At 40.0% G+C, this 17,955-nt stretch overlaps 1 protein-coding gene and 1 long non-coding RNA gene across 2 annotated transcripts; one reads left to right on the top strand and one right to left on the bottom strand.

Annotated features, from left to right (window-relative positions):
• Positions 1–4,329: 4,329 nt before the first annotated feature.
• Positions 4,330–5,832, bottom strand: LOC108895808 (uncharacterized). The gene is made up of 3 exons (XR_001963018.2): positions 5,571–5,832; positions 4,495–4,745; positions 4,330–4,393 (listed from the first exon to the last, which is right to left on the bottom strand). It is a non-coding gene; the product is annotated as an uncharacterized LOC108895808 (long non-coding RNA).
• An 8,450-nt stretch (positions 5,833–14,282) lies between these two features.
• On the top strand, positions 14,283–17,514 carry LOC108895807 (thrombomodulin-like). The gene has a single exon (XM_018694743.2). It carries the CDS (start codon positions 14,415–14,417, stop codon positions 16,029–16,031), a length of 1,617 nt encoding a protein of 538 aa, XP_018550259.1. The 5' UTR covers positions 14,283–14,414; the 3' UTR covers positions 16,032–17,514.
• Positions 17,515–17,955: the final 441 nt, after the last annotated feature.

Here is a 17,955-nt window from a genome sequence, read left to right as displayed (position 1 = left end):
TTTCCAAACAACTACTTTTTAAAGACCTCTATCTGAGCCAGCCAACTCTTGGATGCCCCCAGTATTTCAGTCTCCTGTAGCTGTCAGATAGACATGAGAACATAAATAGAAGGAAGCAAAACCAGGAACCAGTTTGCTTACAGGAGCCGAGACAAGGAGCACATATTCAAACAAAGGCCGAGCATTTAGGGAGGATTTAGCTTATATAATGGCTCAGTTGTGGGCAAGCAATAAAGGAAATGAGGGCCTGCTTTTAGATAAGCTGTCAGCTTGTAACACATATTGTTAACAAGTCAAAGTCTGGGGAAACAACAGATTTGGTGCCAATTATTTAGAAATACAATATAATAATATAATAAAAGTGGAAAGAGTTTTGAGTTAGTTTTTAATAGTCCATTCATCATTCTGACAAACCTGTTTCCAAATTTAAAAGTAATTTCCATGATTCTGTTTCTATTTGAGTCTGTAATAACCTGATTTAAATTTGGTTGCTGTTGCCTTTGAAGTAGTCACTTTGTGCAGTGATACACCACTCCCAGCACTACTGGTGTTCATTATGTGTATCATACATATAAAGTTGTACATACCATATTTTTTGGAGTTTATTTTAGTTTAGCAATAGCAGTTTTTTCAGAGATAAATTTCTCTTACATCTAGCATTGTACACCCTTCAGTATTTCTATAATAACAAATGACTACATGTCAAGACTCAACAGAAACTTATCCCAATCCGTTGCCTAATGGAGCCTTTTAGCATCTTTCAGTACATTGTTTTGCATCTTCTGAGCCGCAACATTACTTTTTTGGTACACTCTTGTAGCATAGTTTGCAGCCCCAGCAGGCAGCTGTTCCCACAGAAAAAAACCCTCTGAACAGTACCTGCTCAGCACCCAGTAGTAGGCAAATTAAGTTAGCAACTAGCTGCTGAACACAGCGGAGTATTTAGCAGCACAAGAGCCATGTACTGTACTGTAGAGGAGTCTGTAGAGACCAAATCAGAGCTGAAAGGAGTGTGAGTACTGGACAGACATTTATTAGGTGGTATCTGCTGGATCAGTAAACAGGTAACTGTTTGCTATCATGTTAGTTATACAGCGTAAAGGGTAAGATCTTGTTTCTGCTGCCCCCATGTGGCCAAAAAAAAAAAAAAAACAGTAATTGCAGGTCATCAGCAAAAAGGCTAAAGTGTGAGAGTAAAGAACGAATTTTTTAAGTGACTAGAGAACAGCAAGAGTTCAACAAAGAGTTGAGAGCATTAAAATACATTTGAATCAGCAGAATATGTAGATTATAAATACAAAAGAGTCTTTTGTTAAGTTGAATCTCACATCATCAGTTCATAAATGAATTTTACCAAAAGGCTGCGGTCTTATGGTGATAGTGAGAACTGTGGCCTTTGTCTACATGTGTTGCATTTCTGAACTGTATGGAACAACATGGGCTGAGAAGTCACTGCTGCTGAACTAGAATGACACTCCACAGTGCCACAGTTACTAAGTAGCTTGTAGCCTTAACAGGCCGTCTGGCTGTTGTTTGTCATCAAGTGGGATCTATTAAAATATTTATGCTGAATAAAGAAAGGATAGCTAAAAGTAACACTTTTCCCAGCAGCTGTAATTTTTGCATGGATTTTCCACTCTTTGCCGTTCCTTCACAGACTGTGAGGTATCCAAAAAAGTATCAGGTCATATTATCATCACATTCAAAATGATTTTTCATCCTCTTAAAACCATTTTCATCCTCTTAAGCCTGAATGGCCCTGAATAAAATAATTTAATTATTAAATCTTTATGTTTTTTGGTCATACAAAGGTCCTATCGGCCTCTGTTCACTCGGTATTACATTGTGCCACTTCCATCATGACTTCACCCTGTCCTCTAATGATATCAGTCCATTAGGGGTGTTTCTGTGCAACCTTGTTTTTGCTTTACGTCACTCTGATGTTTCACAGCCAAAACTGTCTAACAAGATTTCCATTTCACTATGCCCACTGAATGTTGTCACCACCACCCTTGAACAATGTTATCAGCCTATTACACAAACTGTGCCAGAATAAGAAAAGAATAAAACATTGTTATTTATTTTGTCTTACATGCTACTTATTATTATTATTATGGGCCTTTTTTCCTTGCAGTACTTGTAATTCAAAAGTCATTTATGCTGATTACACCATTCATATACCAATATATACATATCTTTAATTTGTCTCCCAAAAATATAATTGTAAAACCCTTTTGGTGAGTTTCTCCACATACTGCATTTAAGCTGCCAAGCTGATACAGTATGTATACATGCTATATGTAAATACTATGATTCCAGATTCCAACATGGTACGTCTAACACACTGATCAGCTCAGCATAAGCTCATTATGATAATATGTACACTTCAGTTTCTTACGTAACTGACATCAGTTACATGATTCATTAGAGCCTAAACTTAACATACATTTCAGAGACAGTACAATGATATATATCATGAACAATGAGTTTTTATATGATTGTAGTGTTAATCATTTTCAGTGGCAGATGAATCATGCACACTCTCTTACTTCAGGAAATGTTTGCCAGTTTGTTTTTTCCTCTCTAACTTCCACTAAGAAAAGGAACATGGTATGATATGAGGAGTTCAGGGTCGTGTTTTCTGGCTAATTAACCTGAAAGTTCCCTGGCCTTTTGTATTATCTCTTAACTGTATGTGCTGCAATCATATGATGACTGCATTTCTAACTTAGAGAGATAGTTATGCATTCAGAGATGGGATAGAGGAGTACTCAAGAGATTTGTTTAAAGATTTATGTATCTTTTGTACCTGACTGGAATGTGGCCAATGTAGTCTGTACAAATACTTCCTGTACATCACATTCCATCCTTGGTGTTCCTTAAAATTCACTCCATTTTGGAGAGTTGATTGTTTTGAATAAAAATTTCTTATCTGACTTAAATGAAAAAAGAAAACCATCTGTAATGATTACACCCACCAGTATATGACTGCTAAAACAAAAGTAATATGTTTGCAAGCTCAGTGTCAGATTTGCTATGGATGGATGGTCATGAAGAATATAAACACTTTTTTCTAAATCTTAGCCTTCACTGTGTTTCACAGCCATTATAAGAGTTTAACACCAGTAACAGATTAACACCTCAGATCTGTCCAGCTGGAAGAGACTGTCTCTGCAGGTTGCTCTCTTACTGCTCGTACTTGTTCGAAACTCATGCCATGAACAAAAAACAAAACAAAAGCAGACAGGGAAAGAAGTGCAGCCCTCTCAGCGTGCTCTCTAACCACATATAGGTCAGAGCATTGGGGAGAAGGGTTTTGGGTTTATGGGGAGGCTTTGCTGTGTGGGAAAACCAGGTCTGACTCACAAATACATTGTGTTTAAGTGAAGTCTGACGGGAATCGCAGCCCTTTTCGATTCCACAAAGAGCACATGGATGAATTAAAAAAAAACCTCCAAGCTGACTTCCCCACAGGTTCTTGTTCTCCAGCTTTGATTTTCAGGGGCTTGTAGTAAGACTAATCCATGCAGATGGGTCATTTCCCATGAAACATAAATTTAGTTGCCCTCCCTTACCATCCCTATATGTACAGTACAACAAAGCCATGGAGTCAAGAGCACAGGATGTGTGGGAATAGTTGTCTTGTGAGAGGACATGAGTCGTTGCATGAACATCAACTTAAGATGCTTTGCAGTCATGGAAAATTCATGAAGTCCTTAGTAGATTAACTCAAAACCCTCAATCCCACCATCTCCACTACACAAACACACACACACAAATCCAGAGGACTAGCAGCTGACACATGTAAAGTCAAATACCCGGCTTCCAGTAGCATCTGTTGTACCATAATAGGATAGCTGGGGATTCTCAGTGAAGTTCCTTCCTGCAGAATGACCCCTGTGCTCAGGATTTCATATGTCCCTGCATGTATATATTCACATATCGAAGCATGGGACTGAACACGAAAAGGTTATGGGTTACACATACAGCTGTGCTGTACAGGAAGAGTCCATTTGTTTTTCACTTTTGTCTTTCCTTCCAAATAAATGGTTTGAATAATTTGGTTAAACAGCAGATTTGTTTAAACCTCATTTAGCTGACTTGTGTTAACAGCAAGTGGCATGAAAACAACCTCCAGGTCGAGTGTTATCAGGGTCTGTGTTGACTGTTGTGGTCCTGCATGTAGAAAAATGGGCGCATAAAGAGCCAGACACTGAATGTGTGTATGCACTAGTGCATGTAGAACATGGAAAGTGGAAATTGCCAGACTTATATGAGATGAAAAATGTGTGTGTGTGTGTGTGTGTGTGTGTGTGTGTGTGTGTGTGTGTGTGTATGTGTGATGCTTGTACCTCTATCCTTGTGAGGACCCTTTGAGTTTCAGACCTTGGACCTGGGAGGACATTTTGGGAAGGTTAGGACATTTGGATCAGTCCCGACTACTTTTGAAGGGCTGTTTAAGGTGAAGACTTGGTTTTAGAGACGGGTACTTACACCTGCATTACAAGGGTCCTGGGTGTTTGTTCTTCCTTCTGGGTCACAGGAAGTTCAGAATATTTCTTTCAGCATGCCAGGATGGCCTCCTAAGGGGCTAGTCTTATTTACTACAGAAGGAGGGAGAGAAGAATAGGGTTGTTCCTGTCTATCCCTCCATGTATCCAATCTGTCAGTGGGCAGCAGCGTTCCGGGTAGGACTGGGAACAGGGAGGAGGAAAGCTGAGGGGAAACACTGGTGTAACTGGGCTCTGTAAAGAGACACAGGGGATACAGAGTTTGTGGCATTGCAAACACAATGAGGTAGATTTTCCTCGCCATCAATCTGTCAAAATCTGCAGTTTGGGCAATGAAGAGTTACTACTGTCCTGTTTTTTTAAGAGGTACTTTGCAAAGACAATACAGTATCAGTACTTATCTGCATAAAAAACATTTTAAATGCTTGTGAGTGGTTGGTTTATATTGTTTGTCTGATAGACTGGTGACCTTTCCAGGGTGTCCCCCCCAGTGTCAGCTGGTATTGGCACCAGCCCCCTGTGACCCTCTAAGTATAAGCAGTATAGATAATGGATGGGTAGATAGTACACTGTAAGCTAACGATTATACCAGACCAAGTAAGGCTGTAGCAGAAAAATTCCTCAGTGTCTTAAAATGAGCAATGTTTCTTATAATGTAATTTTTCTATTTTTAGGAGCATAAGGATACGTATGCTTTTTCATCTTTCAAAAGTTACACAGACACTATAAAACTGAACTAAAACTGGGAAAAAAGAATAGCTGTGGTAGAAATGTCACAAAAAATAAGACCATCACTCTTTGTGGGAATTGTCTCCTACAAAAAATGCTTACAAGGAGAGCTAATTAAAACTGCAAGCTTAAAGAGGGGAAAACAGTGTGAGCTCAGATAGCTTTATCGTGACAGTCAGAATTTAAGGTTTCTCTGCTGCTTTCTGACACGAAACACAATAGAAAGAAATACAGTAAGCAGTGAGGTGCCAATAAATCTAACTGTCTGAGCACACCCCTCCACTGTTTTCCAAGCCATAAATGATAGCAGACAGAGGTGCAATGCCTCACTGTGATTTCCTGTTGGAAGGAGGCGATGATGGGACTGGGCTTTGGTGTCTCTGGAAGAACACATTCCTCCATTTGGCTGGTCCTGTGCTTCTCTCAAAAACAGACAGACTGAGAATAATCAGGCTTTATGAGAGATGAGGTCCCCTCAGTTCAGCAGATTCCAGCAATTAACTGTGGCATGAAGAGAGCAGCTACAAGATTCCATGCAGCAGAGAACAGCAGGCGATGCTCTTAGCTGTCAGCCATCCACCATCACCCCCCTCCATCTGCAAAATATGTGAAGAATTATCATCAAACTCTGCTGTCTGATAGCCCCTCAATAACCCCTCAGTGTCAATCATTTATTTAATTTTCCTAAAGAACAAATATTGAATTACACATCAAAAAAAACTAAATGTTATTAGAATCACCACCAAACAAATACTTAAGATTTCTTGAGTAAGAACAACTATTGAGTCATTTATATAGGCATAAAAGCTTCACCACACATAAGGCATATGAGCACAGTGATGAACAACGATGAACTGTATGTTCTGATTAATCTAAATTTACATACACTACATATGAACATCAGAAGAAAAAACCTGAAGTCACTATGGTAGAAAACACAACTGTAAAGGGGCTATATGCTATTGCTACATAGCCAACATTAGTATTAGGAGCTGTTTACTTAACCCCCCTCGTGTTGTCTTCTGGGTCAAAGTGACCCGGTAGTCGACAATGTGCCTTTGTGTGTGTGTGTGTGTGTGTGTGTAGTAGGATTTGTTGTTGTGCATGACATTCGTGATTCTGAAGCGGTTATCTTTTGTTTTTGAATAATAGTAAGAAGAAAAAAGTATAAGGAATACGAAGGGCAACAGGAGGGTTAACCCACTAGAGAAAATGCTGTGAGGTCAGCATCAAACTTCATTCCTTTACTTACCAACAGCTGTCTCCAGTGATGAAAAGCAATGCCAGTCTAAGGTTATGTTCTGCTTCTGTCTCTATCACCTCTTCCATCACCTCATCCAATGAAGTTCACCATGCTAATCAGCTAGCCCCAGCCCATCCTGTCTCATAATATCACTTTGCAATAGTAAGTAACTGTAGCACCCAGTCTGCCCTTGTCTTGTCAGTGTAACAATGGCTGAAGCTCTTTGTAAAAAAAAGCAGCTGTTAATGCTAACATTGGCTTTGTGGCAATGGCAAGAATTTACATATAGTACCTTTAAAGAGCACATGAAGCTCTGCTGGACTGAGACAACAACTTGCTTAACTGGCATACATTAATTAACAAGAATGTCTTTACTAAGGTCTGCTCTCATTAATGTTGCTTGTCCGAACCCTCTGATATGATCCACAAGAGCACTGCATGGATCACAGCTCCTATGGTGGCAGGAAATATACCACAGATCAACTGTTGAAAAATGCTGTTGAAAATAAATAACTAACCCTCTGACATTGTGGCAGTGCTATGGTTAGATGGGGTCTGGTTAGGTTTAGGCACTTCATGAGATGTTAACATATCACTGTGTTTACAGTTTGCTGTACTGCCATCAAATAATCAAGTAATACAGCTTCAAGTTTAGGTAACTTGAAGTGAAGGAAACATGGGAGTCATGGAAGGTCGTCAAAATCATACAGCAACTGTAATGTTTTACTTGCACTCACATCAACTAATATATTTTTGGGTCCCTATGATATCATTTATTACAAGCCCTTTAAAGTCGATTACAAAACCTTCTGCTTGATTTATACAGGAAAATCCGAGCCAGATATTTTCATGCAATAATTTCCTGTGTTCAGCTCGAAATGTCTTTCATAACCTGTGGTAGAGCCTCTGTTCAAAGCCAAGAAAGTCTATGAGTGTCAGTCATATGAGAACCAATAATTTAATCCAGATACATCAATATATTTAGTTTCACCATTTTAATTATGTGTCATCACACTAATAATTCTCATTTTGATTGCTAGTATGATACAATTTTTTTCCTGGCAAATGTAAATACAGTCTGAGTTTTTCTTTATTTTCTCGTCTTTGTCTTTTGTTGCCTTGAAGTTCCAAGTCAGTCTGGATAAAAACAAAGTTGTGAGATATCATTTATTTTTTTTTAACCTGGAAGCTTGTGATATTTTCCAGTAGTCCTGAGGGGGCATTTCCTGCTATTGAGGCAGTGGAGCTACCTTTCCCCCCGTGTGCCTCAGCGCAGGACATGTTTTACACTCTGAATATTTATCTGTCGGTCCACGAAAGAAAGCTAGACCCTGCCAAAATTTCAAAACCATGACCTTCCATGAACCAACCATGAACTTCTTTGAATGATGGCCAAAGTAATTACAGAAACATACAGAATGATTTTGTTAACATCATGTCTCTCCACCAAGTTGTAGCTGTCATTAAGATTAGATCAGGTGTCAGTTACCTAGCAGGAGGAACATTTTTATGAGCTCAAGACTTACTTGAGCGATTTTTATATACAGTATTTGACATATCTGAAAATATCAGCATTTTTTCAACAGGAGCATAAATGAGTTGTGTCACAACAGTACTAATCATAAACCACTGATTGTGACAGCAAGCCTACTGGTGAAATCAGTCTTCCTCAATTTTAATGAAATGATTTCCTGTGAGGTCAACAGTGATGTTAAAGGAGTTTGGGTTTATTATAATTGCTCTTTTTTGTAGTTTCATTCCTGTTGGTTGATAATAGCATATTACACACCAATAGCTGAGATCTGAATGTAGCAACATAGCTACCTACCATACTACAGTAGTACACACATCGTTTACCTGTGCTATGAGGATTATTTCTTATAACACAGATACAATCATATTCAGTTTTACATCTGAATATTGGCGCATAAAAGTACAAAAATACAAAAATAAGTTGTAATAAACCTTTAAATAATATCCTTTAAAGTGTAGTGGTGATGGCCAAGAGCTTCAGGCATCTGAAGATTGCTTTTGTGTTGTAACCATGAACACATACATTCATACAGCACTTGTTCTATACATACAAAGTGCTTTCTAACACATTCATATACATTCACACACCAATGACACACATTAAGGGCAAATTAGGATTCACTATCTTGCCCAAGGATACTTCAGTATGCGGACTGGAGGAGCAGGGGATCAAACCACTGACCTTCCGATTGGTGGGGAACCGCTCTATCTCATGAGCCACTGCTGCTGTACACAGTGGGAGACAATCATCCCCAAAATACAGTAAACTTTGTCTGTTGCTAATATGAAGCTTCATCAAAGTTAAACAAATCAAGTAGCATCTCCCAAAGTTTCTTTTTAATTTGACACTCCCTCTTTGTGTTTCTCCAGACAAGTGAGAAACAAAAACAGGGTTTTTTTGCACTAAGAAGAATCTGCCTTTGGTAAATAACTTTTCATTCATCTATCTCAGAATAATGAGGCTCCATATTAACTTCAGATAAATATATTTTTCCACAGAACCAGGACTGTAGATTTTCCCTCCATCATTTACATAAAACACAACATTGGGGATGGATCTGGAAAATGGCATGAAAAGAACCAGAACATTGCACATTGCACAGTTCAGAGACATAAGCTGCTGTGTGATGTGTGCTGCCAAATACAGAAAACAACTTTGGAGACTAACTGTAAAAATTTCCACATAATGCTTTGCTTTTCATTTTCCAAGAGACCTTCTAATGATTTATACTGTTTTTTTTTAATTAGTTTTTATTTTTCTCACAAGTCTCAGAATACAGTATGTGTGTGTGTGTGTGTGTGTGTGTGTGTGTGTGTGTGTGTGTGTGTGTGTGTGTTTATGTTTAGACCAACCACTGCCTGGAGGGTATGTGTGGCATAGGAAATCTGTGGGGCCTTGTCTGTGTGTCCACTGGTACCACCCATGACATAACAGCAGAGCTGAGTCAATTCCTCAGGGTGTGGGAGGTGCAGGCTGAGGGGTAAGCGAAAGTGTCACGCCTGTGTGTATGAGAGGCTTTCTATAGGTTTATGTGTGTGTGTGTGTGTGTGTGTGTGTGTGTGTGTGTGTGTGTGTGTGTGTATAAGGCCATGGATGAATTAACCTTAGCTCTCTTTCCTTTCATCCTCATCCAGGACATAGAAACACCTCCCTTTTCCTCCTTGGCTGGGGACAGCTCTCTCACACTTTCTGTGGCTGTGGCTTAATACCACTGGTAACTGCCATGACACTTTACTGTTGCTTGAAGGTTGGGAAAACAACATTTTTACTAGTTAGTTAGTATATAGAGGGGCCAGGTGTAAACATGTAGACAGGAGAAATATTTCATCAGGTACAAAAGCTGCTCTGGAGGCAGAAATACTCTCAGTGTTTGAGATTAATCTCAGTGAGCCTGGTAGTAGTAGTTTCTTGTTAAAGTTAATTAAAGAATTACACTGAGGGTAAGTGGTAATGGAGTAGGAAAAAGAGGAGCCAGCTAATATTATTAAACATAGCACTCCTGCTGCTAACAGGGGAAAAATACAATCTAGATTTCTAAAATGTATATTCAGGTGTTTGAATGATTTAACTCCACTTCAACACTTCACCATGATGGCAAAACCAGTAGAGGAAAGGGGACAGAATACTTCCTGGTTGCAAGAATGCATCAAAACTGAATCATAGTTGCTGAAGTCAGCTAAAAGTTGGTATCCTGGGTAACTAAAATTCAGGTTTGGTGACTGAATGTCCCTAACAGCAGTGCATGTTTTTTTTAATTAAATAGCCTTTTGTAATGATTCAACAAGGAGAGATTGTGTCTACCCAAGCTTTAAGGACTGGTCACAGCAGAGCGCGGGGCCACACTAACAGGGCTAGTTGGTAAACTGCTGTAGCTGGTGAGCTAACTACTAACTTGCTAGCTAGTGCTAATCCGTAACACAACTCCTTAGCTTTTCTCTATTTTCTCTCCTCTGTCTTATTTATTTTCCACTGGTATTTTCTTCATCATCATACATCATTTCATACATAAAAAGGTCAAAGAAATTATGAGCTCAGGGAGTGCACCAAACAAGCAAAAAAACACACCTGATTTAAATTTGGCTCTAAAAAGTAACACCACTCCAAGCATTAGTGCCTTGCCTGGAACACTCCCTGGAAGAGCTTCTCTGTAATCGTATCAAGTACCATGCGTGCTGGATCTCCTCCACTGTGTCACAATGCGACCTTTCATCTTGAATTTCATTTTGGGGAAGAGGAAGAAGTGGCACGAAACAAGATCCAAGGTGTAGGACAGGTGGGGAGTAATGATCGTGGTGTAGCAGTCAAAAAACTTGCGGGTAAACACAAACCGAGTAGGTGCGTTGTCATGATGGAGCATCCAATTGCCATCACTCAGGTGTGCTCAGTTTATTCGAGTCCTGTTTAACTGTTTAACAATAACTGCCTGAAAACATTGTTCTTTTGTGGAGCAAATAATAGTTACGGAGAGTGGGTTAAATAAAAGTGGATGTTGCAACACAGCTAATAAACTACATTAGCTTCCTCTAGGCTGGACTCTACAGCTTTAGGGTCGCTCAAAGTTCAGCACTCTCAAGACTATATGTTATTGGTCAAGGGCACAAATCGTCAAAATGCATTATTTTGCCCCCGGGACAATATTCACTAATGTAACAAGTCCTTTGGAACAAATTTAAAATGAATTTAAAATATCACAATTTTAAAAGCCAGTGAAACCAGGCCAGTAACCTGCCTCTTAGAACTGTTGAAAATAAAATTTCCAGAACCTTTACTGCCTCAAAGAATTTCACCTACCTCACTGCTCTACAGAATAGTACTTTTAAGTAGAAAACATGTAACATTTCTGATGTCATCCATACCACTCCCTGCCATCTCTGTCAGCGACTGGAGACAGAAAATCCTAATTTGGGCAAAGTTATCACTTCAGTGACACACAAAAGTCCAGTTGCACTATTGTTTTAACCCAGCCCATTAATCAGCACTGAAGTGAAATTAATTGTTGAAACAAAGCTTATTCAGGAATTTTTTTCACATTGTACATATTACAAGATATGGGGTTTTCCTAGTTACTTCAACACAGTCATACTTTTTTTTAAGTTCTTCCGCATAATATCAGGTTCAGCTAAGGTTTAGCAGGAAGTTTATACACAAGATGCTGGTTACACATTAATAATAATGTTATTATGATTTTCTTCTGAAAATTGCATTTTATTGTACATTATAAGTATAATGTTATATCATTTAAATTATTATCATCATCATTTTAAGATGTCTGTAATATATAATCCTATAGTGTTTTGTAGAGTTTTACTGATGGAAATAAATTCAGCAGCAGAGTTATTATTGGATATGTCTATCTTAATACTCTGGCTACCTGTTTGATACATCTGTGGATTGTATTTTTATTACACAGCGTCTATGTTGCAACAGATTGGACCTTAAATCTGCAATTTAAACATGATTCCAAAGAGATTATTTTTTATCATGAAATACAGAGAGTACAGAATAATCCTCCTCTCTGAGCCAGAGTAAAATGGCCTTCCACCTTTGTCTTATGGTGAGGGAATAATGCTGCTCTGAAAACTGTGATATAAATAATGTGTTGTAATATTCATAAAACTCACAGTGAAAGCTTTACACAGTAATTACAGTAAATTCAGAAAAGAGGTTGAAATATCTTGAGGTTTTAGATTGTTCAGACATCCTTAAATCCATTCTTTCTCTACAAATGCACAGGCTTACACTTGTTGATTTAGTAATTCGTACAGGCACAGCAATGGATTGTTCAACGGGAAAGGGGGCCCACTCAGACTGCATATGTATGGGGCCCAGATTTTTGTGCTATACTCCTGTGGGAGGGTGAGTTGAGTTCATGTTACTTTCCTGTATAATCTGTAGTAATCCACTGCAGTCGGCCTCTGACTTCTTTTGAATGCATTTTACCAATGGGATAAAGAAGGTGACCTTTTGCCATCAGTTGGGCATATACAATCTTTCACAAGCAGCAGGAAACCAGTAAGGTCCACATAAGTCATTCAAGGCGTAATTGCTCCAACAAGTTCAAACAAAGTACTTAGCACTGTCACAAATATCCAATTAAAAATAAAGCCGTACTGAGGACGTGTATCATGACAACGACACCTGGTTTCACTGTGACAACAGAGATAGATGACTGGAAAGAACAGGCTTCAATTCATAAGAAACAAAACAGTCTTCTGCCATGTCTTAAATGTTCCCCTGGGTAAAATTGGCGTGGGCATCAGAGACAGACATCAAAGAAAAATATTTACCAAGACCAAGTGGGCCTGGTCTTTGTCGCCAAGCTGACTCTGTGTGTCACTGCATTGGACTGAATCCATGCCACCCACTGGTAAATGTCCTAGCAAAGGTCAGAATCTTGAAATTAAACATTCACTACTCAAATAAAAACAGTGGACTGATTATTTTGTTTCTACAGCATGAACAAAGGAACCACATCCCCTCCAACCCATTCCATTCCACCACACCCTTCTCATGAGGGGAAATAAGGAGGCACTGAAATAGCATTGAGCCCACTGTATCATAAATGGCTGTAATCACAGTAATAATTCAGTTTTCAGGTCTCTAGATATAAATACATCTGAAAATCATGATTCTACTCTTCTGCACTGAGCCACGGTTTATCTCCTGTATCACCTACTGACTCACTCTGTGTCTCACTGTGGGAGGCATCAATCAGACGTGATCACATTCCTTTGGATCGACTCAGCCCAAACTCCACCTGGAAACTAAACAGCTATTGGTTTATGTGATGTAGTTCTCGTCACGTTTTGTCTCTACGCCCTGTGCCTATACGAAGTCCGTCCAACTCTCTTGTTTTTACTTCCTCATCCACGTCCAGTCATTTTTCCTCTCCCCTGGGGAAAGTGGAAGGCAGCTCTCTTCCTCTTCTGCCTGCCCCTGCTAATCTGAGAGAAGTTGTGAACAGATTTAGAATGGTGATTGATTTAGGCTGACCATAAGCCAGACAATTGCATCTCTACCTCTGTGGCCATTACATTACTTTAAGGAAGTCGGTCCACCTTCCGAATTCATGAGTCACTGTCTCTCCTGGAAGGGGGGCCTTTCTTGGCCTTGATCATGTTTCTATTATTCGGTATCAAGGTAGTAATTTGAACATTTTTCATTTTTAATGGGACGTTGACATGAATAATTTACATTATTTGGCCACTCCAAAATGTTTTCCTGCTCACAGTATAGGCTGCCATCCAATTTCAGCTAGCTCCATTTACTTTTCTCCTCTCCTATCCAATATCTATATGATCCTTAAGGGTTGAGGTGAGGGTGGGTAGAGCCAATCCCAGCTGACACTGGACAATAAATAAATAAATATGAGGGTCAACATTTAAAGTATTATTGATGCTAAACTGGGTTCTGTCTCTAAACACACCTATAGATTCATCTAGAGCAGGAGCTTCTTCTCTGTTTAAATATTAAACATGGAATTATGACATTATAGAGCATTTTAAAACAAATGATTTGAGTGAAATACAGAAATAATTTTAAGGTACTATCAATTGTGTCTTTAGGACATGCAAAAAAGAAATTAATTGATTGATGGGACTCTTATTAAAAGTTCCTATACCTCATGTTGTGTGTGTGTGTGTGTGTGTGTGTGTGTGTGTGTGTTTTGGACGGCCGGTCTCTTTGAGATAAGGTTTTTGGACAGCGTAGGGATTGAGCAACCAGACCGGGGTTTAAACTGGCCAGGAGGGGGAACTTCCTTTTTCGCCTGGTCCAGGAAAAAAAAAAACAGTTGGAGGCTTTTATAAATGGGAACTATGTTCAGCTCTCAGTTTGTCTATCAGCTTCGGATCTTCGAAGACATAGATTTATCGTGAGTCTGTTTAACACCGACATTATGATTCCTACAACACGAGCGCTGCTGATTTGTGCGGCTTTTCTCTGCGGGCTCGAGGAAGTGGTCCTCTCTCAGCACGGACACTGCGCCGGGAATCTGTGTTTTGTGCTTCTTCAAAAGCCCGAGGACTTTCCAGGTGCGCAGAAAAACTGCAAAGAAGTGGGAGGACAGTTACTCAAGATCAGCTCGGAAGAAGCACAGAAGACGTTACCGACTCCACTGAACAGGATGAGCGGTAGCTACTGGCTGGCGCTGCACGACAACGCCGGCGGGACCACAGGAGAAGTCTCGGCACGTCTCCATAACTGCTCCTCCATCTCCGTGACGAACGAAGGGAAACTCTCCGTGTCGTGGAAGCCGTGCCATGGCAAACTGGACGGATTTCTGTGCCAGTATTCAACCACGGATCTCTGTGGTCGCTTGCAGGCGGGCGGAGGTGCACAGGTGAGGTACATCACGTACTGGGGTTTCCAGGTCAGTGATTGGGAGAGGTTTCCACCAGCAACCATAGCCGTGGCGGAAAAGGTTGGCGGTAAATATCCGAACTCGAAACATTTGTGTTTCGCCCAGACCTGGACGCGAGCTCCCTGGGAGTGTGAAGTGCTGAACGGCGGCTGTGACCACAAGTGCAAGTCTTCACCACGCACCTGCGTCTGTCCCGCGGGACAAACCCTCCATCGCAACAACATCACCTGCACCGCCAAGGACCCGTGCGCCGACTGCGCCCAAGGGTGCCAGCAGGAGGGCGACTCTCACGTGTGCACGTGCAGACAGGGCTACAGGCTGGCGCGGGGCAGGAAGAGCTGCGTGGACGTGGATGAGTGCGAGGAGAGGAAGGACTTGTGCACAGGTGAGAATAGGGAGTGTATGAACACCGAGGGAGGGTTTGAGTGCACGTGCAAAGACGGCTTCGTGGAAGACGACGGAGTGTGTGTGAACAATGCAATCTGTGAGAAGTGTGAGCACATGTTGTGTAAGAAGCGCAATGGGGCTTACCGGTGCGAGTGCCGGGAGGGGTTCAGTGTGTCAGCTGCAGATCCCACCAAGTGTAACGTACACTGCGCCGAGAGAGACTGTCCAGCTGACTGCGTCTACGATCCAGATGTTGAAAGGATTGACTTGCAGAAGTGCTACTGCCCTGACGGTTATATTAGACACAACGGGAACGATACAGCCCTCTGCACTGACATTAATGAATGTGAGATGGGGCCACAGTGTGACCACATGTGTGAAAATCTATTCGGTAGTTACAGATGTATCTGTCACGAGGGGTTTGAACTGCACCAGAACAGGTGTGTACGTGTAGCGACCATGGACTGGGAGGAAGGATCAGGCACAACTTCTCCATCATACCCCGCAGCATCCACAGCTCTCCCGGCCGCAGTACCCTCTTACATCAAGACCGGCAGTGTCCTGGGAATCAGTGTGTTCATTGTGCTGTGTGCTGCCTCGCTGTATCTTTTGGTCCAAATCATGATGAAGCGTTGCGGCAGATTTGAGCTTCCCTCCTTCAAACATCCAGACATTGATATTTTCTATCTGCAGCAGGTGACCACAGAGACGTACAAGAGGTTATCCTTCGACAAACAGTTCAAGAACGACTTTCAGAGACAGTAACTGCACCACCAAAGACCTTTGACCATCCCCATGTCTCATGCACTGTTTCCTTTCCTCAGACTCATCAGATAGATGAAACTTTTATCACAGAGTTATCCTGTAGGCACTGTTAATCGGAAACTATTTATCTCTTAAAGCTGGGTTAAACAAAGACAAATGAAGACTTAGAAAAAACAGCTTAATACTTCCCCATGTGTAACAGATTTTTTACCTTTTATTGCTAAGATGGAAAATTCTGGATTTCCTTCCCAATTAGGCTAATTTTTGGAATGATGGCAAATCAGATGTTGTTAGACTGGAAACACTAATAGTAATGGTACTGAAAAGTTAGTATGGTCATTTTTTTAAATCAGAAGTTCAAGAAACCATATTTTTTGTTACTGTCAGACAAGTGACATGATTAACTTGTCAAAGAACCAGTTTTATATTTCATTTTGTTACTGTCTAATTAAACTGTAGACACACACTGTAGTTTAGTTCTTGAACATCAATAGGAAAACAAAACCTTCCTGTCTTTGCTTGACATTTTCTTTTTGCATACCATAATATTATATTCCATATATTGGCTGGCATAATTTGTGACACTTTAATCTCAGTATTGATAAAGTCAGGATCATATTATTTGCAGTTGTTTTGTGGCTTACATGAGGGCGGTGACTCGCTGTGACTGATGTTTGCTCATAGAAAATTCCTGTCTTTCTTAGATCTGGACATTTATGATATGGATGCGCAGTGTATTTCATTTTGAAGTGGACCTCTATTTGTTTTTGGGATGTTGTTGTTGCCATAGGGACTGTTTGTGAAGCTTGTGTTAAGGCTTTTATGAAAACAGCAGCCAACTGCAGCAGCTCAGGGCTTTTTGACACTCTCTCCTTTAAAATAATTGACATGACGGCATTAAAACAAACTGCAGATTTTCTTTACAATCATCTAAATTCACAGGATATTGACAGACTGATATTTGATAATGAGAAACAGAATAAATAGAAATCTGTAAACTCTTGTTTACTCTTCAAGGCATGATTTGTAAAGAATAATCAATTTTACAGCCTGAAAACTCACTAGTGCAATGTCAACAGTGCATGACAGATAGTAAATGCAACACTGATGATTTTAATATTGATAGTTACAGTTTAGTCTTTATGTATCAGAACAATGAATGTCATGTTATCTTACTGATAGCGCTGAGGCGCTGCACTGGCTGTATATTTCTAACACTCGCGTTACCATGAGGTTAAATGTTACTAACTTTACTGTATAACAGACTGGTCTTTAGAGATAAGCTAAACATGAATGTAAAACTGTGCTGCTAACATCTACTTATATAATAGTCTGTTATGAAAACACATGTGCACCTCCTGCTGATATACCCACCCACTGTATATCTGTAAAACAGGCTTCTTGCCAGCTTTTAGATTTTTATTGTTTGTTGCTGAATATGTCACTATTGAATGATTATGTAAATTAAAAGATTAACATTGGAGCTAAGGGTGAATTCTAATTGTTCTCCATCACCAGAGTTTGGGGGTTATTCTTTATTTATTTGGTTTGGTCCTGGTTTGTTTCTTTTTTTCTTTGTTTCTGCAATAGCCACAAAAAGCTCAATTTATATTTACATTTATACTGCTGTATACCACTGTATGCATTGACCTGTTTCTATTCACAGCAATGTGTAATGAGTGCAGCACTGGAATAAGCATCATAATCAATGTTATAGAGGCTTAGATTTGAAGTGTAGTAACCACACAGTCCTGCAGCACATTAGAATAACTATTAAACAGGATATGTGAGGAAGAAACCTGGAACAGAGGAGAAATAGAAATAAGGAAATCTAAACTTAAGACCCTTATCCCCTTTCTGCACCCTCCTTTGCATTGTCTCCATTTCCTTCTTTTTCCTTATACCATGTACTGCACATTACAGC

This window comes from Lates calcarifer, linkage group LG7_1, assembly GCF_001640805.2.
Source record: "Lates calcarifer isolate ASB-BC8 linkage group LG7_1, TLL_Latcal_v3, whole genome shotgun sequence".
NCBI lineage: Eukaryota > Metazoa > Chordata > Actinopteri > Centropomidae > Lates > Lates calcarifer.
The sequence above is the reverse complement of the archived record's forward strand: the minus strand, read 5'-3'. Positions and strand labels throughout refer to the sequence as shown.

Coding starts and splice junctions, on each gene's coding strand:
- LOC108895807 (XM_018694743.2), top strand. CDS start 14,415: ATGATTCCTACAACACGAGCGCTGCTGATTTGTGCGGCTTTTCTCTGC.